This window comes from Miniopterus schreibersii, assembly GCF_964146895.1.
Source record: "Miniopterus schreibersii genome assembly, chromosome: 11".
Classification (NCBI taxonomy): domain Eukaryota; kingdom Metazoa; phylum Chordata; class Mammalia; order Chiroptera; family Miniopteridae; genus Miniopterus; species Miniopterus schreibersii.
This window is the reverse complement of record NC_138111.1, coordinates 40,463,788-40,489,814: the sequence shown is the minus strand read 5'-3', so window position 1 is coordinate 40,489,814 and position 26,027 is coordinate 40,463,788. Positions and strand designations below refer to the sequence as shown.

At 42.9% G+C, this 26,027-nt stretch overlaps 1 protein-coding gene across 8 annotated transcripts in view; it reads left to right on the top strand.

Annotated features, from left to right (window-relative positions):
* ENTREP1 (endosomal transmembrane epsin interactor 1) overlaps positions 1-26,027 on the top strand; it is a 58,288-nt gene that overhangs the window by 30,970 nt on the left and 1,291 nt on the right. For 7 of the 8 annotated variants that reach the window (XM_081151896.1, XM_081151900.1, XM_081151897.1 and 4 more), the window contains 8 exons: positions 3,543-3,653; positions 10,313-10,441; positions 12,115-12,222; positions 12,358-12,491; positions 19,132-19,261; positions 19,431-19,509; positions 20,816-20,968; positions 23,405-23,697. In XM_081151896.1, coding sequence (XP_081008022.1) covers positions 3,543-3,653; positions 10,313-10,441; positions 12,115-12,222; positions 12,358-12,491; positions 19,132-19,261; positions 19,431-19,509; positions 20,816-20,968; positions 23,405-23,697 — 1,137 coding nt within the window. The remainder of the gene's footprint in view (positions 1-3,542; positions 3,654-10,312; positions 10,442-12,114; positions 12,223-12,357; positions 12,492-19,131; positions 19,262-19,430; positions 19,510-20,815; positions 20,969-23,404; positions 23,698-26,027) is intronic. The other variant, XM_081151895.1, reaches the window with a different exon arrangement.

The following is a 26,027-nucleotide window of genomic DNA, read 5'->3' as shown; positions in this document are numbered from 1 at the left end:
CTGCAGGTTATTATAATAGAGCACCTTTTCCAGCTGCCATAAATTCAGGTGTGTCACAAACGTAAGAACAAAATGCTAGTGTCAGTCTTTGTGAAATTCATTTTGTGAGGTCCACTTTGTAATCACAACAAAGCTACTCCTCAAAAGAGGAAATGCCTGTTATTAACAATGATGAAACTGCTTGCAGGGCATTTTTCACTTTACAGAGGACTTTCATATACATAATTTTGTGTGATGCTCAATAATTTTGTGAGGTAGGTTGGAAGAGACTTGTTTAACAGGTGGGAAAAGTGAGTCTCACAGAGGTTGCCTAAAATATGGCAAACAAGTGGGAAAGCCTGAATTTGAACCAGGTCTCCTGATTTCAAATTCAGGTGCTTTCCACAAAGAGAAACTCAAGTCACTGCAATGATTTTTTTTTTTAAAGGCAAGAACAATGACAGTACAAGAAAATAAGAAATTCTTCCCCTTTCCAGGTATCCTGAGTTGGCGCTGTGACTGTCATGTTCTTCATTAGTAGCTGATGTTTCACTGTCTTCTGTTTTTATTTTTTTTTTGCGGGGGGACCCTATCTGCTAATGTGGTTGGAAATTTGGGTCTTGGAAGTCATTCCATTATACCCAGGTTAAAGCCAAAGGGATCCATCTTGAAGGTCCCTGTAAATCCTAAGTGGGTCCCTTCTAACGCCAGTATTTTTTACCCTTGAACTTGATCCAACCTCTGAAATAGATATGTTTGGGATCCTAATAACCCCCATGTCTCATATATGCACAAGAGTTATTTTAGTGACCATTTGGCCAATCAGTTTGTCCAGATAGTAATAATAGTAATAAAAAAGCCATATGCAGGAATACATTTGGGGAACAACACATGATGATTTTTGCACAGCCCATGTGCCTCGGCCCAGGTCCTCGTTGTGGGATTTGCAGGGCAGCATTCTCGTGATTTGACTCTGACTTCCCATTGGCAGCCCCTCCTGTGCAGGAGAGAAGCCAATCCTCCCAGGCAGTCAATTCCCGGGGCATTCTTTCATCTTGTTTGTCATTCTGACATTTTAGAAGTAGCACCATTCGCTGTATGATCTCACACTCCTGCTCTGGCAGCTAGACTCAGGATTTTCTTTCTTGGGACTTTAGAAATTATATATATAGTGAATGTCATTTATGTAAATTCCTGATCATAAGTGTTCAGTTAGCTAAGTTTTGTCAGTTGGATACACCCACGTAGCCAATAACCAAAAAGATACAGAACATTTTTATCACTCCAGAAAATTCTCTTACCTCAGCCAATCCCCTCACTTCTTAAAGAAACAGGCAGCCACCCTTCTTATTTCTGTCCCCATGATTATTTTGTCTGTTCTTGAATGTCATGGAAGAGGAATCATTTCGTTTTCGGCTTGCTTTACTCAACATAATGCCTTTGAACTTCATGTTGCTGTGCATCAGTACTTTGTTCCCTTTTATTGCTGGAAGTATTCCACTGTGTGAAAATACCACAGTTCGTTTATTTATTCTTCTATTGTTGGATACGTGGGTTTTCATTTTTTGGTCTAATATGAATAAAGCTGCTGTCAGTAGCTTCTGTAAGTCCTTTTGTTGGCAGTTGCACTTATTTCTCTGGGCTTATTCCTAGGAGTGGAATTGCAGGTCATATGGTAGGTATATAGAATTTTTTAAATCAAAATTTATTGTAGAATAGTTGTAGATTTATAGAAATATTGCAAAGATAGTACAGAGAGGTCCTATACACCTCATACCCAGTTTCCCCTATTATTGACATCTTACATTAGTATGGTACATTTGTTGCACTTAATGAACCAATACTGATACATTATTAACAACTAAAATTTTTTCTTCAGGTTTCCTAAGTTTATACTAATGTCCTTTCTCTGTCCAGGATGCAGTCTAGGCCACCACGTTACATTTAGTTGTCATGTCTGCTTAGGCTCCTCTTGGCTGTTACAGTTTCTTAGACTTTCCTTGTTTGTGATTTTTTTGACTGTTTTGAGGCATTCTTGTAAATGTACCTCAGTTGAGATTGTTTGCTGTTTTTCTCATGAACAGACTGAGGTTATTAGGAATGTTGGGGAGGAAGACCACGGAGGTAAATGCCCTTTTCACCATATCATAGAAAGGGTGCATACCATCAACAGGACATATAGTGATGTTAACCTTGGTCTCCTGGTTGATGTAGTGTTTGTCAGGTTTCTCCACTGGGAAATTATTCCTGCTCCATCCTTTCATACCACATTCTTTGTAAGGAACTCACCTTGTGCAGCCCACATTTATGGTGTAGGGAGTTGAGATTAGATTATCTCCATAAGTTATTTGGGATTTTTCTGCATGGGAGATTTATATTTAATTATTAAGAAACTGAAAAAGAGTGTTCTAAAGTGGTGGTACCATTTCATACCCAGACAAGCGATAGAAGCACGAGTGTCCATGTGCTCCTCATTCTCACCAGCACTTGCTATTGCCAGTCTTTTAAATTTTAACCATTCTTGTTGGTGTAAAGTGGTGTCTCATTATAGATTTAATTGCATTCATGATTATTAATGATGTTGACATCTTTTCATGTGTTTATTGGCCATTCCTGTAGCTGCTTTTGTCAAATATATGTTCCAGTCTTTTGCCCAATTTTAAATTTGGGTTGCTTGCCTTTTTATTACTGAGTTGAGGAGTTATTTGTATATTTTGGAAAAGGTCCTTTGCTCAGCGTATGTGTGAAATATTTTCTTCCAGTCTGGGGCTTGCTTGTTGATTTTTTTAATGGTGTGATGAGCTCGGTTTAAGATTTTAATGATCCAGAAATTGTGGTCTAGTGGTGGGTAATGGACTCTCACCCGTTCTTTGTCTGATGCTGCTGACCTTTAGTTATGAAGAGTAGTGGTGTGCTGGTGGACAAAAAGGTTATAACTATGTTTTCTTTTCAAGGCATCTGATAGTGCAGTAGATAAAGCAGTACCTAGCAGTTACTGGCGCCTCTCTGTCTGGTGGCTGAGTAGGTGCAGGGTTTGAGGGGCAACTGAGAAATTCCAGTCTTATCAGGAGAGGCTCAGCCTGTCCCATACAGAACTGTTTGAAGGCTCATCTTTATTTTCACTTGTATACTACAGTTTCTGGCTAGTAATGGCTCTGAGCTCCTTGATTTCCCTGGATTCCATTTATATTCTAGAACTTTCCATTTATCTACTTACTACTGATTCTGCAAACCTCAGGGAAAATAACAATGGCTCAAGGAGTAAATAGCCATTGCTTAATGTAATGTGCAGATAAAAGATAGGAACAGAACTCCCTTATCTGCAAATAGGAAAAAAAACAGGGACGTGAAATTACTGAGAAGACTTGAAAGGCAATGACATTCCTGAGCACATTTCAGAAATTCTCGAAAGTGGGGGAAATTTCTGGAAACTACAAACATGGTTCTGACTTTTTAAAAAATGTTTCCTCTAGGAAGAGAATGTGAGTTTGTTTATTCAGACAAAACTCTCTCTGAATTTAGTTGTCGTCTTTTTCTAACTACCTATTTTCTTGCCATTTCAGGTAAACCTCTTCGTGCTGCTCTCTGTGGTGTGTGTCCTCTTAAACTTAGCTGGGTTTATCCTGGGCTGCCAAGGGGCCCAGTTCGTGTCCAGCGTGCCCAGGTGTGATTTGGTAAGCGGCCCTGAAACATCGCTGTGCACGGGGCTGACCCTGGCCTGCCTGTCTGGTTCACCTTGGGTGCCAGCGTGTAGCTGGCAACATCTAGCACCAGGCAGTGTCCTAAAGTGAAACCTGAAGTTGGCAAAAGGAATCTGCCTGCTGATTATTTTACTCAAGTTGTCAGTTATTTTGTTCAAGGCAGGGGCCAGCCAGCAGAACCCCAGACTACAGTAATATAATCCATCATTGGTTAATTGGTGGATTAGTTATCCACTATCAATATCTGTCTGCTCTCATCTAACGAGGAAAAATGGATATAATCAGAATACAGGTCAGCAGACCTTTACCCACAACCTTTGGAGGCCAGGCGTGTTTCAGATTTCAGAGTTTTTCTAATTTTTAGAAGATAAATGTGACATATATACTATTTATTCTTTTGCACTCCAGTGGACTCTGGGACAGTGGCTGTAATAGAAACATTTTGGATTTTAGAATTGTGTATAAGAGGTTGTGAAATTGTACCATCTCTGAATTTTTTACTAAATTTTAATTGTGGTAAAATACATATAACATAAAATTTACCATCCTAACCATTCAATAGTGTTAAGTACATTTCCATTGTTGTGCAGCCAATCACCGGAACTCTTTTCATCTTGCAAAACTGAAGCACTATATCCATTCAACAATAACTCCCCATTCTCCCCCCAGCCCCTGGAAACCACCATTCTACTTTCTATGAATTTAACTACTGTAGGTACCTCATATAAGTGGAATCATACATTATTTACGTTTTTTCTTGGGACTGGCTTATTTCACTTAGCATAATGTCCTTAAAGTATTAACCATATTGTACTATGTGTACAATTTTCTTCCTTTTTAGGCTAAATAATAGTCCCCTGCATGTATATGACACATTTTGTTTATCCATTCATTCATCAGTGGGTGATTGGATTGCTTTCTCCTTTTGGCTGTTGTGAATAATACTGCTGTGAAAAAAGGTTTACAAATACCTACACGAGAGCCTGCCTTCAGTTCTGTGGGGTATATGCCCAGAAGTGGAATTGCCCATCATCTCTGAGCTTTTTAAAAGGACTTCGTAGTAACAAATATATCCCTCTAACACAAAGCAAAGCAGATAAAAGGAATTTTTAGAAGTTGTATTAAATCTCGTCTATTTGGAACTTGGTTCAAGGCAGTCTCGCCCTCTCACCCTTTTGAAACAAGCCGGATGCAAGCAAAGAAGGGCCACATTCTCCAAAGGCTGTGATAAGGCCCTTGCAGGGAAACTCATGACCTTCCCAAACAGGAAAGCTCCTCAGGGACTCACTGAACGCCTGCTGCTCCTTCTTAACAGCCCTTTTGATTTTTGTCATTTAATTACTCAATAACCTTAAGTTATGGGGTCACAGTCTCACTACCTTTTCTGGTGTGAAGGGCCTCTGCGATTCACCCTATCCTACCTGCTCACTGCGGCAGCTCACACTCCCTGTAATGCAGCCAAAGCCTGCAGGTTCTTACCCAGGCTCCTGACCTGCTTGCTTATTTCTAACTGTGCTGTCTCTCTCCCCCACATTCCCTACCCCTCACTTCTCTGTTCATCCAAGTGTCATCAGTCTTTTAAAGACTCATTCAATGATTCTCTTTCAGGAAATGGTCCCTCGTCCCCCGACAAGATAATCTCCCAGAATGTCCCAGCTGTACACCGCTTATCCTTTCCTTTTGTCTTCTCTTTTTCCAGGCAGGCATTTCTCTATTATCTTGGGAGTTTTCAGCAGCATCCTAAACATTCCTTTATATACAGGGAGTTCCCAGAAAAAAATTTTTTTGAACAAAGCTTGGTTTTCCAATTACTCATTGCACAGCAAATTAGAAGGGGCAAAGAGAATAGATACAAGCTGGAAGCGAAAAGTCATAATATATGGAAAGACAATTGGGGAAAATTGTAGCGTCTGTTGCATCCAAGATACCGTGATAGAGGCTGCAGAGAGGAGAACGAAAAGTCAGACATTGCTCTGACCTAGAATTTTATCAGTAGCAAGAAGAGTAGGATATGTATGGCAAATGCTTGATCAGTGTTCTTGGAGGGGATAAATAAGTACCCAGCTGCAGAGCAGGCTAGACTGTTCAGCTATCAGTGAGACCCAGTTCTAGGGGATGCAGAGGGAGGCCTGTACCCATGGGAAGAGGGGGAGGGCTACCTGGAATACCAGATTGGGAGGGCAGTGGTGAGAAGTGAGTTAGTGCTTACATCACTGGTAGCTCTGGAGAAAACAGAAGCCAGATTGCAGGGGTTTAGGGTATAGATAGGTGACTTTTCTAAGAAAGTCTATGGTTCTCTACCCTGGCCCATTAAAGTAACCTGGGGGAACTTTTTAGAAAATAGCCAAGCTTGGGTCCTACATCCAGAGATTCTCAGTTGCCCTGGAATGGGGATCTGGGCATGAGTACTTTTTTAAGCTTTTAAGTGTATTTTTAATTTAAAACATTTTCTCACCACAAAACCAACTCTGTGGTTGTTTCTGATTATATAATTGTAAAAATTTGGATAAGCCATAAAGTATAGGACAGAATTAAAAAATCATTTGTAATCTTACTATTCTTGGATAGCACAGTTAACTACTTGGTGACTTTATTTTAGCATCTTTTAATGTATAAAACACATGCTTTTCCATCAACGTCATAATTGTTTTTCATTAGAGAGGCTGTTTAACAAATGAAGTCTTTGGGGTAAGGAGATGCACTTCTTTCCTCCTTTCCTCTCCACACACGCCACCCCAAATCCATGGTCACAAGCTGGGAAGCTCCCATTCATGTTCTCATGCTCCTAGAATCTTACATAAATGTGTATGGGGTTATTCAAAATTTATTTTTCAAAAATGGGGTATATTCTATCTACTTTCCTGCATATTGTTTTTCTATCACTTAGATAAAGATACAGTAGATAAAGATAGAGTAGGCTAGTTCACTCTTTCCTCTTTGTCTGTGGTAGTTTGGGTTTTGGCCACTAGAAACAATGCTGCGTGTCCCTTTGGGGCTTTTACCTAAGGGGGCAGGTTCCCAGGACAGTGATGTTCTTCTGCTTGTCTAGTATTTTGTTACACATTCAACCATTTGATGATTTTTTTTTTTTTATTGAGGTAAAATCTACAAACAGTGAAATGCACAGCTCTTATGTTTGTAGTTCATTGAGTTTTGATCAATGTATATATACATCTTGACAAATACACTCATGTGTATACCCAAGCAAGATTTAAAACATTTTTAGTACTCCAGAAAGTCCTTTGGAGTCTCTGTTCAGTTAGTCTCTACTCTCATAGGCAACCACTGTTCCAGTTTCTTTCACCATAGATTAGTTTTGCCTTCTTGAACTTCATATAAATGGAGTCCTACAGTATGTACCTTTTGGTGTCTGTCTTATTTTGCTCAGTATGAAGTTTTTGAGATTTATCCATTTTTTCCAGAGCAGTGTTTCATTGTATAAAAAAACTGCAATTTATTTTATCATTCTCCTGTTGATGGGCATTTGGGTAGTTTCCAGTTTGGGAGTATTATGAACAAAGCTATTGTAAATATTTCCGTATAGTGTTTTTTTTGTGGGGACCTGTTTTTATTTCTCTTGAGTAAGTACATACACGTAGAACTTCTGGGTCATGTAGTAAATGTGTATCTAACTTAAAAACTCCTAAGCTGTTTTCCAGACAACTTGGGGAATAAGTATTTTTAATTTAAAATGTATAGCAGTTCCTTTAAAAGAGCTTCAGCCCACATTTCTACTAGTGACCCTCCAACAGCAACAAGTATTTCCGTCTTTAATTTTTTGCCAGTCTAATGGGGCTAAAGTGAGATCTCCTCCTTACTTTAGTTCGAAGTTCCCTAATTGCTAAAGATGGCATTGCCACTTTTTGGGAGGCTTCCCAGAAGATTCTAATGTGCAGCTAGGGTTGAGAACCACAGCACTGGGTGGTGATGGGAGGAAGGAGTGGATCTGACAGCCAGTGTCAGGCTGAAGGATGAATGTTTTTCACTTAGGATTAGGAAGGCTTGAACGGGTTTGCTTGCAGATGGGTTAAAGAGATTGATGAGAAGTTAGAGTATGTTTTTAGAAACCTTGGGCAGAGATGGGATTAAGAAAGGAGGTGAAGGGTCAGGAATAGGAAGAACACTAAATGCACAGAGCCTTAGAACTTCTCTTATCAGCTGGGCACAATCATTGATATTCATTATTATTTGCATAATTATTAAACTTTCAAATCGTCTTGTTTAAAGGGATTAACCTTCCTGCATCTGGAATATTTTGCCTTCCACACTGGCTCACCCCAGAGGTTTCTGTGTATTTGAATGTCTGGCATTGTGTGTATACCCCACACAGGCCTGTTCTCTTTCTTAACTGAAGGCCTTATATCAAGAATGGACTTGTGGGAAGGGATTATTTTGTAAGATGACATCTCGTCTTACCTGAGGGAGGTGAATCCTTAGGTAAGATCTTGAAGCTTACAGAAATAAAAGAAATAGAAATTATATTGCGCCATGTTGGAAAAAGTGAGCTCGGGTCCTGTTTGGGAAGAAGAGGGCCTTGTGTGCTGAGCAGAGTGGCGACATGCACAGAACATATCATCTCTATTAGCTGCTTGTTGCTACTAAATAGTGCTGTCAATACTGAAATGGGAAGTTCCCAGCTGGAGACTTCAAAGGAAGAAGACCATTGGGAGTAATATTTACCTGCAGAATTTAGCTCAGTATAAGGACTGTTACTAATTGTGGAAGAGGGGTCAAGAGAAAGCCAGTGATCCCTGGAGGAAAGAAAAGTTCCCACCTGCCTAGACCCAGCCTAGAGAAATTCTGTCTGAATGGCCACAGTAGTTTTCCTTTAGAAGACAAGAATCTATGATAGATCTTAGCAGCAGGATGTATCTTCAAAAAATGTGAGACAGTGGAAGAAAAATTCAAATACAGACAGCCTCATGCCTTTGTGTGTGTGTGTGGCGGGGTGTGGATTTAGGTGTGAGGACGTTGCTGAGATAATCTCTGTGGACAAGCCAGGAAAGGACAGAAACCAAATGGGAGTGAATTGATAATTATGGAGCCCATCAAGGTAACTCCGGTTGTAAGTCTTTGTATCAGAGGCAGAATGTCCATCAAAATCTGCGCATCAGTGTCTGACATAATAATGCATCCCTTTCAATGTAGTTTAAGGACAAGGAATCCATGGAGTTCTGCAAGAGGCAAAACTAGTTATGTAGAAAAAAATCAAAACCATGGTTGCCTCTAGGAGGATGTGGGCAGGGATTGATGGGGAAAGGGCGTATCGTTGTGGTAATGTTCTCTATGTTGATAAGGTTTGAGTTACACAGGTATATGAGTTGCTCAAAATTCCTTAAATGGTATGCTTAAGATTTGTGTTTGCAAATTTTGTGTGTATATAAATTTCACCACATGGAAGGGGAGGAAGGGAGGGAAAGAAGGAAGGAAGGAGGGAGGGAGGGAGGGAGGGAGGGAGGGAGGGAGGGAGGGAGGGAGGGAGGCTATAACCAAACCAAAAAATGTTTTGTAATCCAGTACTATGACTAGAGGATAAGAATCTTAATTCAATAAGAAATTTAGTCTAGTAACTAAAACATTGTCGATGTCCAGGCATTCTTAAAGATTCCTGAAGAATTCTGCAACTAGTGAAGTCAAAGCTGTCTGATGAATTTAACAGGTGTGGAAGAGGTGTGGCCCTTCTTTTTAGCCAAAATAGAATAGTCAACTTCAACAACTCAAGCTGTAGAGCAAATAAAACAAACCTTTGCCCCCAAAGTATAGGTTTTATGAGCCATAATCAGGGTACATACTTTCACAACCTGACTCAAGGGAAACTTGGAAAAGTGACCAAACGTTTACAAAGCATCTCACCAAAATATATATGAGATTACCGATCATTGAAGTTATCACTCAAATAAAGAAAACATTGAAGATGTGAGCTGAGAGATCATTTTAAGCGTACATGGTTTAGGGTTACTGTTCACCAAATTGTACCGTCTGCTTCTTACAGGTACATGGTAGACTGACCTTCCTTGCCCTCTTGGAGTTTGGTAGGGACATATTAGGTAAAGTGTTGAGTGTCATCTCCAAGAGGAAGATTTAAGCTAATGTTACCAGATTAGCAAATAAAAGCACAGGATATGAATTAATTTGAATTTCAAATAAACAGCTAATAGTTTTTACTATAAACATGTCTCATGCAATATTTGGGACTTACGTATACTAAAAAATGGTGTGCTATTTATCTAAATTCAAATTTAACTGGGTGTCTTGTATTTTATCTGGCAACCTTACTTTAATAAAGCCAATGTGCAATTGATCTGTGTTCCCCATTTTTCTGGCACAGGGGTGATCAGTCCTGAGATGGTAGATACTCCATCAACCTGGGTCTCTAAGTGACTGTGATGACTCTAAGTCCCCTGCTGACCTAAATGGACATGTAGCATGTTCAAGAAATAACCTTGCTTGATTAAGCCACTGGAAAGTGGGGGCTGGTTGTTACCACAGCATACCAGAGCTTATCCTGACTGATACAGACACTGCCTCAAACTGAACCCTACCATATCTCATTCTGTAGGATTGGTGCTCCATGGTATAGTCTATGTATTTTTTCTTAATAATTAAATTATTGTTTACCTTTCGCCCCTAAGGTGGACTTAGGTGAAGGCAAGATTTGCTTCTGTTGTGAAGAATTTCAACCAGCCAAATGCATGGACAAAGAAAATGTCTTGAAACTCTTCCCAGTTCAGCCTTGTAGTGCGGTCCACCTTCTACTTAAGGTACCTCGAATGGATTCCAACCCCTGCCCCCAGCAATAACTATACTTTAGATCCCCAGAGAAAGCGAAGTTACTTGAAATACTCCTGTCCTGATACCTCCCTTAAACAGTTGTGCTGCTGAAAGCAGATGTGAACAACCCCTCATCAGTGCCTCAGAGATAGGATTGAACACAGCAAGAATCACATACTATTGTGTGTCTCTTAAATTATGTATGGATAGCTTTCTTTGAGTTCAAGAATTATAAAAATAGTAAAAAATGTAAAGGAGCCTAATTATACATATGTATATATACACTTATATACATATGTATGTACATACACCCATGTGATATAGCTACATACATATGATGTAGCTTTTAGCAAAACCTTTAAATTGCATGCCCATTTGTCATTGTTCTCATTCTCCTAGGTTAGTGTGAGTCTTGTGGGCTATTGAGCTCTACTGTTCTGGGACCCAGACTTAGGAGAGAGGTTGGCCAGAAAAGACAGGAAAAATTCAAGCAGTTTATCTCTTGTTTAACAGGCAACAACTATGATAAGCAAAAGATTAAAAACAAATGATCCCAATTGAAGAGATACAAAATTAACCTGTATTGGGAAGTAGATAAAAACTGTGTCCTGATTTAGGTCCATCAGCCCAGTGAGTGACAAGATCAGTTGGTGAACCATGAGGTATTAGCTTTTGGATAGTCTACCACTGATGGCTTTCTTTAGTTAGATCTTTGGGGTTTATTTTTTTTGGTGGGGGGAGGAATCTCTGAGTAGAGAGAGAAGCTGCCAGCTCTCTGGATTATGCAGGATGTAAAAATGGCCTTCTTTTTTGGCTTCTGGAGTTTTGGTAGCTGAGTCACCCCCAGACTTTCTGAGCCAGGACTTAGCTTGGGGAAAGCCCCACTAAGGAGCCAGGACTGTGGCAGCAGAAACTTTTGGAATTGCCTTTGCTGCTATTCTGAGGAGAGAAGCCCTGTTTACACTTGGGCGGCCTGCCCCCTCCCTTGTCCTAGTTGTGTGCCCTGCGCATCTCTGCCAATAGCTCCTGAAATAGAATCAGTGGCCACAAATTAAGCAGCAAGCTATCCTGGCATAAGGCAGTGGGCGGGGGAGGCTGGGAATTGATGTCACTGGAAACTCCAGCTTCAGAAGAGAAACTCACTGCTTTCCTGAAAGGAACGTTTCCAGACGGTATTCTGATCTTGCAAAAAGAAATATTGTAGTATCAGGTCTTTCTGGGTCAGGAAGCTTCTAAGATAAGTTTTTAAAATTAAGAAGTACACACTGTTGCATGAATAATAATCACCAGCATTTATTTTAATCCTCACCTGAGGATATATTTATTGATTTTATAGAGAGAGGAAGAGAGAGAGAACGTTGATCATTTTCCTCCCATATACCCCCCAACACACACTGGGGATAAAAACCGCAACCTAGGTGTGTGCTTTGACCGGGAATTGAACCCACAATCTTTTTGGTGTGTGGGACAACACTCCAACCACTACCTGGCCAGGACCTCACCAGTATTTTGAGGGGCCCTTACCTTGTAATTTCTTTACCTGCATTTTGTCATGAGAATTTTCTTACTGGGACAGTATTATCAGTTATTTTAAAAGATTTTATATTGCATCCTGGTCATCTGCTTTAAAGTACTCAGGGTTGTCTCTGTTTCCTTGTTCTAGAAAGTCCTTTTCGCCCTGTGTGCCTTGAATGCCCTGACCACCACCGTCTGCCTAGTGGCCGCTGCCCTTCGCTACGTCCAGATCTTTGCAGCCAGGAGATCCTGCAGCGTAAGTCCATGCAAGGTGGCACCATGGCTGTGATTCTGCGGAAGCAGCCCAGGGACTTTTCCATGCTCTTCATTGCTTTTCTCCCCAAGCCTCTGTAGTGCAGGCTGTTGACTAACAGAGGTGCTGTTTAATTAGGATGAATCCCAGATTTCTGCCGAGGAGGTGGAAGAACACGGACGCATCCCAGACCCCGACGACTTTGTGCCACCAGTGCCTCCCCCTTCCTATTTCGCCACATTTTACTCGTGTACACCCCGGATGAACCGCAGGTATTGTTCCTTAGCCCCCCCCCCCCACAGTTCTCTGTGGGGTGCTCTTGGTTTGGAAGACTGGAGGGTCTCTAGAGCTCGGTGTGAACTCTGAAGTTCTCTCTGAAATTGGACAGATTGTGTTATTTGGGGGGATTTTTTAATCTCTCTGTCTGAAAAACTGCATGAAACCAAAGAAAAGTCAAACCTTGACCTAAGGATATACTTTTTCAATTTCAATTAGCTTCACGGGAAAACTGACACCCAGTGAGATAACTGCTGTAATTTGACATGTTTGAGAGCTGCTGTTGCCCTGGAAACGCGCTCAGTTAGAGCAAATCGATGTTCATTATAACACCATCAGCAGGTCCCCAAATCATGAAATTCATCCCAGCCATTAAAAAAGATGAATTATTAATTACTTCTTTCTGGTCTAGAAAAAATAGACACTAAGCTTATTATCATTTTTAAATTCTAGCTCAAAATTTGCTTATCTGTTTCTTAACTCTCAGGAATTATTATTTGTAGAATGAAATGCTGCACGCCTTCCTCTGATTGTTACCAAGTTCTAGAATTGTAACTCTCTAAGGAATGACTATATTTATTCACTCAATGAACGTAATCAGTTCTCTACTGCTTACTAGTCACTGTGCTGGGTTATTGAGATTCAAAATGAGTTAGGTCCTCCCCCTCCCCAAATCAAGGAACTCACATCTCAGTCATTCCCCCTCCCCAAATCAAGGAACTCACATCTCAGTCATTCAGAATGAATGTTGTTAGGATCACAGTAAGTAGTACTCAGAAGAGAGGGTTTAGGTGCATAGAGGAGGACCGCTAACCTGGGTGGGCTGCAGAGAGCTTGAAGGAAGAGTCAGCCAGTCAGGTTTGGCTTCAGACAAGGTGATCTTAAGGTGATCTTAAGCTGAACTGGAATTCTACAGAAAGAACAGTCTTTAGGTTGATATTCAGAGCGCGAGGAAGTTTTAATTTTTAATCCCCGAGGTACACGTGGAGAGTTGTCAAATTTGGTGCCAGGCACAGTGTTTTTCGAAATCCATTTTCTAATGCTTAGGGCAGCCACATGTGACTTTCAGACAGGTCGCCAGTGGGAGCTGCCACTGGACGCTGTTAATGTTCTCTTCCTCTGGTTATCTTCCTGACTTGTCCCTCGGAGTCATACCTAAACCCCACCTCCAGGCCCCCTGCCTGGCCACCCACCTAGGTGGAGGTAGACATGACCACAGAGCCGGAGGGGGCGGCAGCTGGCTGGACAGATGGGCCAGGGTGGCCTGAGGAACAGAAATTTTGAAACTTCAGGGGCCAGGACAGCTTCCCTAGTCTCTTAGGAAATGAGCCAAGAATTACAGGGGTGAGAGAGACAGCAACAAATCCCTATTCTTTGTGCACATTAGGACACGTTTGCTAAAACCTTAGCCCAATCTCAGGCTGGGCGCAAAGGGTTCATGGGAGGGCAGTAAAATGCCTGGTGTTTCATGGTTTGGAAAAGAAATGCCCTCTTCAACAATAAGAGTTCCTTGGCCCTCTGAGGTTGTGGGTGAGCACTTGGTTGACCCAAGAGGAGGCAACAGACAGATTTAATTTCCTATAGTAGCAGAAAGGGAAAGTGACTCATGAGCGTTTGGGAGTTGTTGTCCAGCAGAGGCCTGTGGAGTCCCCCTTCTCGCCTCACCCCCTCACCTTCCCTTCTCCTCTGTCTCCTTCCTCTTCTCTGCACCTCCACAGTCACCTTTAGTAATGGGGTATTTCCACTCTATGAGGATATATACATGCATCTCTGGATTTGTCCCTCTGAGTCCTGAGACAGCCCCTGCCCAAATCCAGGTTGGAGGAAGACAGACAAGATTCTCATCAAGGGCATTACTAAGAACTTTCTGGAAGGAATGTGGGGGAGGGTGTTAAAGCAAAACACCCTTGTGCCCTTGTGAGAAAGAAGATGCTGCTGGGCCTCAACTATGTACCTGGAGCCCTAGATCTTATGTCCAATGGGCAAGCACTCCCATTTTCTGAAATTCCACCAGTATCAGAGTGCAGCCCACTTTCTTTTTTAAAATGACTAAATTTATTCACCTTTCTATACATATTGTATCAGAGATTTTTTTTTTAAAAAAATATATCTTTATTGATTTCAGAGAGAGGAAAGGAGAGGGAGAGAGAGAGATAGAAACATCAATGATGAGAGAGTCATTGATAGAGCCCACAACCTGGGCATGTGCCCTGACCGGGAATCGAACCCCAATCGCCTGGATCCCAGGTCGATGCTCAACCACTGAGCCATGCCCGGCCGGGCTATCAGAGATATTTTTAAGTTTGACTGACTTTGCTAGATTCTTGTTATAAATCAACTTTATAGGCACTAGATGTTTAACCCCAGTTGGTAACTTTTTTCTTGTAAGCAGGCAGGCAAAATATTAACAAATATATATTTTTTAGATTTCCATAACCAGTTATATTAAGTGTTTTCACACAGTAAAGGCTCCCCATTTCCTGTTCAGCATTATGACCTCTCTAAAGAGGTTTATTTATTTAACTTCTATAAATACAACCACTTCATGCATTGGGTCTCTCCTTGAGAAAGGGCTTCTCAAGTTACTGTCATAAACAGAGGCCTGATTGCAGTCATGGCTTTTGTCCAAACGTGGGTTATCTACTTTGCGAATCGACTTGTCAGTCCAGGAGGGGGCTGTGCACCCTTCCCCTGCTACTCCAGGGAGTCCCCATTCGCAGAAATGGGCTTGAGCCAGGAGTCAAAAAGGAGCATCTCTAAACTACAGGGTATCCCAAAAAATGTATATACACTTTAACAGCTGATAGCTCAGTTTTCAAAATGAAATGTATTTTAATAAACACTTTATATAATTATTCAAAGTGTGTGTATACCTTTTTTTGGGACACCCTATATTTTGTGAATGTGGACGTGGTTGTACCATTGGATGTTACTTGCCATAGAATGTCGAAGAGGGGATGAGAGGCAGGTTGACCTGGGCATTTAGTAAGGGTGAAGACAAAGCCCACCCATTTGCTCTCCTATTGAGCTTCAAAATCCACACTCCAGTGGAGCCAGGCTGTGCTGGTGGTTGACCCAGTGCCCAGCTATTGGGCGGGGCACCCCTGCCTTGCTCCCCCCTTCACAGGCAGCAATCCTACCATCGTATGCCCAGTAAAAGGGCACACACAGCTTTTCCAGTACACAGAAGATCATCCTTTGGTCAAGGGCATATTAGTTGCTGCATCACCCTCAGATGAGTTCTCGAGGCCTATTTGTAGCATTATATTTTGCATGATCTGTTTGGGTTTCCTGTTCACCTTCAGTGCACAGGAGCACGAACTGGTGAAGGTTTCCTGGAGACTTTGGGATGAACTTGAAAGAGCCCAGGCTCTGGAGTCTCTTAAAAGGGTGACCCCGGGTGGCTCTTTTACCATTTTTGAGCTTCAGTTTCCTGATTCACCTGCATTGTCACATGACTGCTGAGAGGCTTGTTACGAGATAATGGGCTTAAAAAATCTTTCTAAAATGAAAAGCTTCCACTGTGCTCTGTCACTATTAGTTGTCCTATTTAAAATGTTCTTGGCATGTATCTTACTCTTAAGAAACATTTAGCCCTTAATATTACCTCTGTCTTATCAGGTAGCAGTTTTCTAAAAACACTCATTCTTAATAAAAATCTGATCACCTTTCCCAGATATAACAGGGTTTCATTTCAGCCACCAGGACCCATTTCCCTTTGCAGTGTTCTCAGTCCTGGCTATGTACTGGAATCACCGGGGGGCACTGACAGCCTGCAGATACCTGGGCCCCAGCAGCAGCAATTAGAGCAGAATTTCTAGAGGGGAGGCCTGGGCCATCCACAGTTTAGACACCCCCCCCCCCCCCCCCCCCGTGAAAGCCAGAAGGGATCAGGTAAAAACCTGCCAGGAGAGAGCAGACCCATTTTCTGCAAACAGATCCTTGGTTATACAAAGAGTAAGTAAGGAAATAAATAAGGAAAAGCTACCTAATAGGAAAAGGCCTTTCCTTCTGCACCAACTGTAGCAGCATCTTTATCAAAATGTGGCCTTCGTGGCCATTTTAATAACCACCATAGAAGCCATTCATTTTTTTGTCCATTTAGATAAAGTGCGTCCCCTCTTCTCTGTCAGTTTTCCTTCTTGAAGAGATTTCTGTAGTTTAGGATCCAAAATGGAAGCCCTTTCTTCTCTGTAAATATACTATATAGGTAGCCACTGGGCTGGAAATATAAAACAAGGACCACCAGAGCTAACAGACAGATAGAGATATTCACTTTCCAGACCGGGGCACAGCAGCGAAGAAATTCTAGCAGAGTTGGCCGAGTGGGAAGAGTTTGTAAGTGCTAGAAAGATGGCTCATGAGGTATATGCTACTTAAGGATTGAAGACTGGCCCTCTGGAGAGGACAGAATGGGTCCCTAGGTCTCACTGAGTAAACAAGTCACCTTACTCATCGGTCAGGAGGGCTGCTTCAGCCAGGTCCCGGAAGGGTCTGGATTCCTGGAGTCTCTTGATGTTTACAGCTGTCCAACAGCTTCGGCTGCATCAGAGGGTTGGGGAGGAGCTCATGGGCAGTCCTGCTCCAAGGGGAGAATGTAATGTTACTTTCCTGGTCACTTTACCAGGACTCCTCCCAGCACCTCCACGAGAGACCCTTAATGCTGGTGCTGCTCTTTAGACATGTTATGTGTTATGTAATGAGCCTGCACATATCTATGCAAGTAGGTGTCAAAATATAACCTCCCGTACCTGTCAGGTCAAGCAGGGGGATGACCAGATGTCTTCCTTCTGAACAAAGGTAAAGGGAGAAAGGGGACTGCAGAAATCTCAGTCTTCTAAATCCCAGAATTCCAAGAATTTTATTGTTAGGAATAAAGAACATTACATCTTTTTTATCTTCTTTTCCTCCACCAGTTGCATTTTTGAAAGGGGGCACAGGGCATAACATGAAACAGCCCTAAATCCAGAGAGCACCTTTCCAGAACAGCAGTGCCCTGCCTGAGCTGGCTCCCGGACTCGTCTTCTCGTGCATCTCTGTCAGTGTGTGTCCGTTTTTGCATTTCAAGAACAGACATTAAGTTTTGCTATTATATATATATATGTCTTCTGTGTATTTTAAAAATTGAGATATACTTGAAATTGAAGCAATTGCAGGTGTGCAGCATAATGATCCACCATTTGTATGTACTGCAAATGATCACCACGATAGGCCTGGTTAAGATCTATCCTTGAGAACTTTTAAGATCTACTCTCTTAGCAACTTTCAAATACAATAGAGTATTATTCACTCTAGTCACCATGCTGTATATTACATCCCAGGACTTATTTTATAACTGGGAGTTTTGTTAAAAATACATACAAGTTTGTATTTTACTATTATTTTATTTATTTTTTTCTTCTTTTTAATATTTTATTTTTGCTATCACCGTTTATACCCTCTTCCACCTCCATCCCCACCCCCCACCATCACCCCGCTGTTGTCCATGTCCATGAGTTTTCTTTTTTTTTTTCTTTTTTGCTCAATCCCTTCCCTCCTCCCCACACCAGAGTTATCTGCCTGTTTATTTATGAGTCTTCCTCTATTTTGCTTGTTAGTTCAGTTTTTTAACTATTATTTCAAAATTTAGGTTCTTTGGTACCTAGATTATTTGTGTGTGTGTGCGTGTATGTGTAATTTTCTGTGGACGCTGGCAGAAAATCTTGTGGGTTTTTGTTTTTGTTTTTTGCTGTCAAGGGTCCCTCCCCCGCAGGACAAAATCCACAGTGCCTGGCATGCAGCAAATGCCCAATCGGTGTTTGGTGAATGACCACCTTCAGGAAGAGTCACTCTGTGATCCCTCCTGCCATATGCTGCTTTGTCTCTGAGCTATGATGTTGTTTGCTTTATTTGGAAAATTTATTTATCCTTTCAAATATATATATTTTTAAAATATATCTTTATTGATTTCAGAGAGAGGAAGGGAGAGGGGGAGAGAGAGATAGAAACATCAATGATCGGCTGCCTCCTGCACGCCCCCAACTGGGGATTGAGCTCACAACCTGGACATGTGCCCTGACCGGGAATTGAAGCATGAACTCCTGGATTCTAGGTCGACGCTCAACTGCTGAGCCACGCCCAGCTGGGCCAAATATTTTTTAGCAAGTAGTGAGTTTCTACCATGAATCAGACATTAGGGAAACCCCGGCAAGAAAGTTGTCATGTACTAATGTAAGAAATAATTGAGTTTCCCTGTGTCCCTAGTTTTGTTTTTTCTTTAATTGAGGTGAAATTGGCTATTTGCAAGTGTATAATTCAGTGGCGTTTAGTACAGTCATGATATGTTGCAACCACTACCTCCACCTAGTTCTAAAGCATATTTTTCACCTTCAAGGAGCTCTGTATCTATTAATTGGTCACTCCCCATTCTGTCCTTCCCCCCAGCCCCTGGCAACCAGTAATCTGCTTTCTGTTTCTTAGGAATTATTGTTTGCTTTTTGCCTAGTGAATTTGAAAGGAATGATGTTATCTCATTTGATGCGTTGCCACTTGCCTGAGGATAACCATCTAGAAGCAAAGGCCAGCATTCAGGAGTCACTGAGGTCAGCTGGCCTGTCTGTAGAACGTGCTTCCTGATGCCAACGTGCTTTTTCCTAGGATGGTTGGTCCCGACGTTATCCCGCTGCCGCATATATATGGAGCTAGAATCAAAGGTGTGGAGGTGTTCTGTCCCCTGGACCCTCCGCCTCCGTATGAAGCTGTGGTGAACCAGACCGGCCAGGAGCAGGTACTGCCCCTACAGGTTCTCTTTGGTATGTTGATCACAAGTAGGAAAAGCAGCATTTGGTACAGAGAGCAACGGGAGACCGTGCTCTGCGGATCCTTTTAAGTTCACTGAGCCTATGTGATACTTGAGGTGAATATCAGCAAATATTCCTCTTTTTCCTGTGATGCAGGCATCTTCATTCCAAATGTCAGAGGGATCAGAAGCCGCCACAAGCCCGATGCAACCGATCAGCATGCCAGTGACTCAAGGTAATAAATACAGGATCACAGCCCAAATTTGTGATTCAGTAAATTAAAACAGGGTAAAATAATGATCTGGATGGTATTTTGTTGGAGGTCAGATATTCTTGGAGCAAATGAGTCAAGCTACAGCCTTTCCAGGTGCAAAACTACTATGAGCATTAGGGCTTACCAGTGGGAGAGAACATTTGGATCTTTTATGAGTAACCAGACTATTCTCAGGGACTTATGAAATAGATTGCAGAGGTTAATTTTGTGTTCCTGTGTTTTCCAACCTAAGGTTGTTTTTTCTTCTGTTAAAATTAGATGAGCTCTTTTGAAGAGAAAAAAGCATTTCATTTATTACGGAGTGATTTGCTTTGAAGTTACGCTGTCATTTATAACCTAGGGCCCCAGTCATGGTGCCTGAACATGTAGTGATTTCTGATTTCCAGTCCTGCATTAAATATTGGAGTTGGTTTATATTTATTATTGTAATTTAAGGGAACATTGTTGCAGCTTTTTCCTCTTTGGAGAGGTTTTAAGTGTCCCAGAGAGTTGTTCACAGGACAAAATTGCACATGGTAATGATCAACCTTTAACTATTTCAGATGGAGCTGATTTTTCAGCAGTACTATTTGGAGTTAGGATTCTGTTCTATTTACCTTCCGTCTTATGTAGAATTAAGCAGCGAGCTCTGTTTCCTAAGCATGTTTGTAATCCTTCCATTTTTAAAAAAAGTTTCCCAGACCACAGTTCATGCTCACTAATGATTTTATTTTCCCAAGCTGAAATCATCCAGTTCCAGAGTGGTTTTACTGATGCATTTAACGGGTGCTGGCTCTTTAACCTGGCTTTCCAGAGGTTTCATAGCCCGGCCTGCAGATACCCCCTCTGCCTGCACTTGGTCTGCAGGGCGCAGGGCAGCCACTTCACCTGGGCCGGTTTTAATTTCCACCCAGCCAAGCTCGTCTGGAATGATCAGAAACTAAGATGGCTCAGAGCTTTCCCATCCTGAGGCCGTACCAGGAGGCCCCTATGGAGAAGATACTAAGTACCTTTACCTTTAGAAAAAACTGACATTTTGGCAAGGCTTCTTTATTTGGATTTAACGGCTTTGCTTGTTTGTTTTAGGTCTGGAGTGGTGGTTTGGAGAGGCAGTGTTTCCCATAGTGCCGGGAAATAAGAACGCTCTGGGCCAGCAGCCTAGGCAAACGTTGTTAACTGTGTTACCCTTGCCCTGGCAGGTTTGGGCTCACAGGTGTTTCCTGCCCAACATTTTGAGGGCTGCAGCTGGCAAAATAATTTTTGTTTCTCCTCTTAAAAATATACTCAGATGGGAACATTCCTAACACACCTGGAGAAGAAAGCACATCCACTTCAGCTGCCAGCTCAAACCAGCTACATCCTGGGAGAAGCCGGAGAGCCCTCCAGCCCGAGCTGACAAGATGGAAGAGTGACCCCGTGCTCCATCACTCTGCGGAGAGAGGTGAGCACTCGCGCCCTGAGGAGCACTTCTCTGCCTCCAGCTGCCAGGTGAAAGCAGGTGGCTCTGGTCACCCAGGGCCCTGCAGTTCAAGAGGTATCTTGAGAAAATAAGATATTCTAGATGCTCATTAGGAATATACATCTGCCCCATCTTATAAGGCTGGTGGGGTGTTTTTCTTTGTAAGTCATTTTCATCAAAAGCATTTGGTTGCAGACGATACCATCGTAGGTACTACATGAGGAAAATAGCGCAAATCCAGTTCTGATTTCTAGGTGCTCGCAGTCCTGTGGGAACACACGCTCTCTCTCAAGGAAAAAGTCAAAGGGTGGTATGTTTTAAATCCCCTCTTCTTTAAGTTAATGTTAGTTATCTTTTTACTAAGTATGAATAGGTTGAATTATTTAAATCTGAGCTTGTTTTAAAAACTTTGGATAGAGTGAAACTCATACTTCATCTCCCCACCCTCTGTTTTGAGTTTGTTTGTGTATAGATGCTATTTGAATATATGAATACATGAACATCTCCACATATGTCTTCATTATAGAAAATTGTAAAAAATAAAGGAACAGCACTGGCCAGTTTTGCTCAGTGGTTGGAGCGTCAGCCCACGGACTGAAGGGTCTCGGGTTCGATTCCTGGTCAGGGGCATGTACTTCTGTTGCTGGCTCCATCCTGGCCCAGTAGGGAAGTGTGCAAGAGGCTACCAATCGATGTGTCTCTCTCATCGTGGGAGTGTTTCTTTCCCATTCCCCCATGCTCTCTAAGAACAATCAATGGGAAAAATATCCTCGGGTGAGAATTAACCAAAAAAAAAAAATTAAAAAACAATAAATAAATAAATGAAGGAACTAAAGGAAGAAAAAGAAACCTGCTGTAATCTTATCCACACGAGCCTCTCTCAGTGACATTCCTCACAGTGGCCTTTGCTCTCCTCATGCTCTATGCAAATGCTGTTCTCACCTTGCTTCCTCTGGGGCCCTTTGTCACCCCTTTCGTTCTGGTTCCATCCCTCTGACAGCCTGTGTTGTTTGCGCAGCTTTGGACTGACCATGTGGGAGCCAGAGAGAACACTCCTCTTGTCTCTGCTGTGGCTCCTGGGGGAGGAGCCCGCCACCTGGGACTGAGCGCACGAGCCCTGCAGCCTGGCCCCTCAGCTCCCAGGCCTTTCTTCACTGCAGGTCTCTGCCCTATCTGGCAAGTTGAGGACTTGAGCTGGCCACCTGCCGGCCTCAACGGGAACTTTGCTGTCTGCACAGCTTAGAGAGATCTTTCCAGAACCCCTCCCATTCTGCAGTGCTGCAAGGGCGAGGATGACGCCTGTTTACCTGTTGGAGCCCTCCGTTGTGGAAGGGACCAGGTTGCCTTCAAGTGACTGAGTGTAGCCCCTGTCCCCACACAGGAGTGCCTGTAGGGAGTGTTCCTGGGAGACCTTGGCTCTCTGTGATACACTCCTAGCAGCCGAGGTGGACGCCGCTAACTGCTGTTTGCAGATCCGCATGCCTGCTCTTCTCCAGCAGCAAGGGCGCTCCTTGTCCTCCACCTGTTCCCCCCCCCCCCCCCCCCCCCGCCTCAGTTCCTCATTGACTGTCTCAGCCTCTGCTTGTCAGGCCTTCACAGACTGAACTCTCCAGTGTCGTGGGCAGTGAGGGCTGCTGGCTGGCTTCTGAACATGTGAAAACCAGGCCTGAGTCTCGATTCCCCCACCTGACAGTGTAGTAATGTCCTGCCAGTCCTCACACCGTTGCTAAAGTAGATAGTCATGGAAATCAGAGCCTGCGGTGGATTTCCCACTCTCGCGTTGACTTCTGGAATGGCATAGTTTTCCTGCACTTAGATTTCTCTTTCTGTAATCATCAGCCATAGAGCTGCCTCATAGCCCTGGTGGGAGCATTGAGAACATGTCAGTGCAGTGCCCTCAAGGATGTTAGGACAAAGGTACAGTCCAAGTGCACAGAGCATTCCCCTCATCCCACAAGTCGTGTCTTTCTTTAGCCCCTGTCTCTAAGTGGCTCCTTCATCCACCTCCCGGAACATTCTTTCATCAGCCAACCACATTTGGTCTGCTTGCCCCACCCATCCCCAGACATTGGTCATCACCCCATGAAATTGTGGCTCCACTCTGGTTTGTATTCGGGATGCCCTTCCCTTTCATCTGTGTTTTCCTTGGGGTAGTGTTTTATGGGGCACAATAAAATGTTTTGGGGACATGTCCTGTTGGAACTACATCAGGAAATACGCTTGTGTCATAGCTGTTGGTTTTGCATTTTTTGTGTGTATGTTTTTTTTTTCCTTTTGCCAAATGAAAAGCAAGATATGCATGGCTGTTGGCATTAGTCAGGTGCTTTCCATGCTGAGTTCAGTGGTCTGTGCTGTTTCACATGTTAGTGCCTGTTCACAGGGGCATGGCCAATGGGTGTGTGTTGTCTTTTCCCACAGCCTTTCCTGTGCTCAGCTGTGAAGCTGCAACCCAGACTGAGGGAAGACCGGATCTGGCTGGGGTGACCCTGAGGAGGGGTTTGAGACCCAGAGCAGCAAGATGCAGACCACAATCTTTAATAGATTACAAGTCGTACATCGACACCAAGCTGCTGGTGGCAAGGTTCCTGGAGCAGTCCTCCTGCACTATGACACCCGACATCCACGAACTAGTAGAAAACATCAAATCAGTTCTGAAGTCGGACGAGGAGCACATGGAGGAGGCCATCACCAGTGCCAGCTTCCTAGAGCAGGTAGTTTTATTTTTAATATCTGGTGTGAATCAGATAACTTGTTTCCATAGCGCCCAACGCAGCTTCTCCGAGTTCCTGTCCAAGGCGTAGTAAGTTTATGGTCACTGTTACCAAGAGCAATGTGGTTTGGGGGTCTGGGGAGGGAGGGCAAGCTGGAGCACTTTCTTTTCTTTCCCACAGCTTTCTTGATCCAAAGGAAAAAAACCCCATTTTTCCAGAATGTGGAAACCTGGAAAAAGAAAAGGGCGCTGTATGGATAAAAGCAGGGGGAGTGGGCACTGCAGGTCACATCCAGCAGTCAGTTTCCTGTGTTGAGAGTTTCCCTTGATATGGCATGTTTTCAGCCCTTTGACAATGATGTACATACATGAATTTTAATATGGGCAAGATTCTGGGAGCTGTTCACATTACTATGAAATGTTTGGCAAGAGGCCTAAACTGATAGGACTGAAAGGAATAAACACCTTTTCCTTTCTATAGGTGAAAAGGTACAAGGCAACTCCCTGACCAGACACCACGGGGGGGAAAGTTTTAATTGGGCCTGCAAATGATCTTTTTAGGTGTTAGGGTTCTCATCTTAAAGTGTAGTGTTGGACTAGGTGGTCTCCACACCTGTATCTCTGAATGAAGGGGGAATTTCCTTCTGATGAGTCGCCTTGGAGGCACTTACTCCGCTGCTCCAGGTATGTGGGGTGGTGGTGAAGGCATCGGTGCCCTGCCACTCACCGTATTACCCAGCTGGGTGCATCAAGGGCCCAACAAACACCTGCGTCGAAATGGACTGATTCTCAGGGCCATTACCAACTACAGGATCCTAGGTAAAATTTCAAGGCAGATTGACTCAACCCCCTTCTCACTTCCTTTCTGTTCCCCCTTTCCATCTCCCGGTCTCTTCTAACAGAAGCCCTGAGCCAGATTCTCTCCTAGTCCCTCAGGGGGCCCAGAGAAGAGCAGTCCAATTACTCTCATGAAGAGTTGCATGAGCCATGGACCCTCTTATCTGCTTTCTAAGAGAGGTCCTGAGTCAGGCTCTAGTTAGTATCCCATGTAGGGGAAATATCTATATCCTGGTGTCCCTGGTCTATGCAAAATGTCACTTCCTGCTGCCTCTCCTCTGTCCAGCCTCAGTAGCCCACTAAACAGGAGCAAGCATTTGGAGTCACTTAGAGGCTGCCGAGGTCAGAACTGGAGCATCTGCCAAGCAGTTGGTCTTGACCTTCTGTGAAGTCTTGCTCGCTGGAAAATTGCTCTGGGGAAAAAGAACAATCAGTTAGAGTCCAATAGATGCTATCACCACAAATATTCACTGGGTCTTTTGCACAGACTGGATCAAAGTTCAGGTATTGGGACTGTTGCAGTAGTCCTGGGCCATCTGCTGGAGCCTTGCAGAACTGGACCTGTGGTGACATATGATAATGCCACACCCTCCTCAGAGAGCAGGAGGCAGGGATGGGGAAGAGCAGCTGTTATTTCTGCCTCCTCCCAGCTTTCGCACATTTTCACTTTCTCTATATTCTTAGAATGCATTTTTGATCTGTTTTAAGTTTTACCAATATCAAAACCACTGTCCTAACTTACACATAACAACAGTTGACATCTATGAATGTTGGAATTTTCTTCTTACTCAGGAAACAAGGACAAGCCTTAAAGACAAACGTTAGCAAATCTAATGTCTCATCTCTGGGGGGGATTAACCTTTCTGTGACCTTAAAATCTCAGAATGGGTCCTGGCCAGGTGGCTCAGTTAGTTGGAGTGTTGTCCTGTGCACCAGAAAGTTGTGGGTTTGATCCCCGTCTGGGCACCTATGGGAAACAACCAATTAACGTTTCTCACATTGATTTCTCTCTCTCTCTCCCTCTCCCCTCCCATTGCTCTCTCTCTAAAAATCAATAAAAAAACAAATATATCCTTGTGTGAGGATTAAAAATTTTTTAAAAAATCTCAGAATAGTATAAACTAAACAAAACGTCACCCCAATGATTATGACACTAGTGGTAACAGAGCACCTGGGCTTTCCCGCAGCACTGACAGTATGGATGGGGCTATGCGGTATAACAGTGTATACGAACTGGACAGCTCTCCCCTCATCAGTCCCAGGTGGATGAGGAATTACTCATATTGTTGCCATTTTTGCAAAACAAGTGATATTATGATGTATTTAAAGTTACGCATGCAGCACGTTGCGAAAATAGATCTAGCTAGTAGAACCATTTTTAAGAGTTTTTACAAATAAATAGTTGTTATGTTGTTTATTTAGGGGTTACTAGATCTATTAGAAGCATCATTGATTCTGGTTGACATTTTATAAATGCTTTACCTGGTCACCATG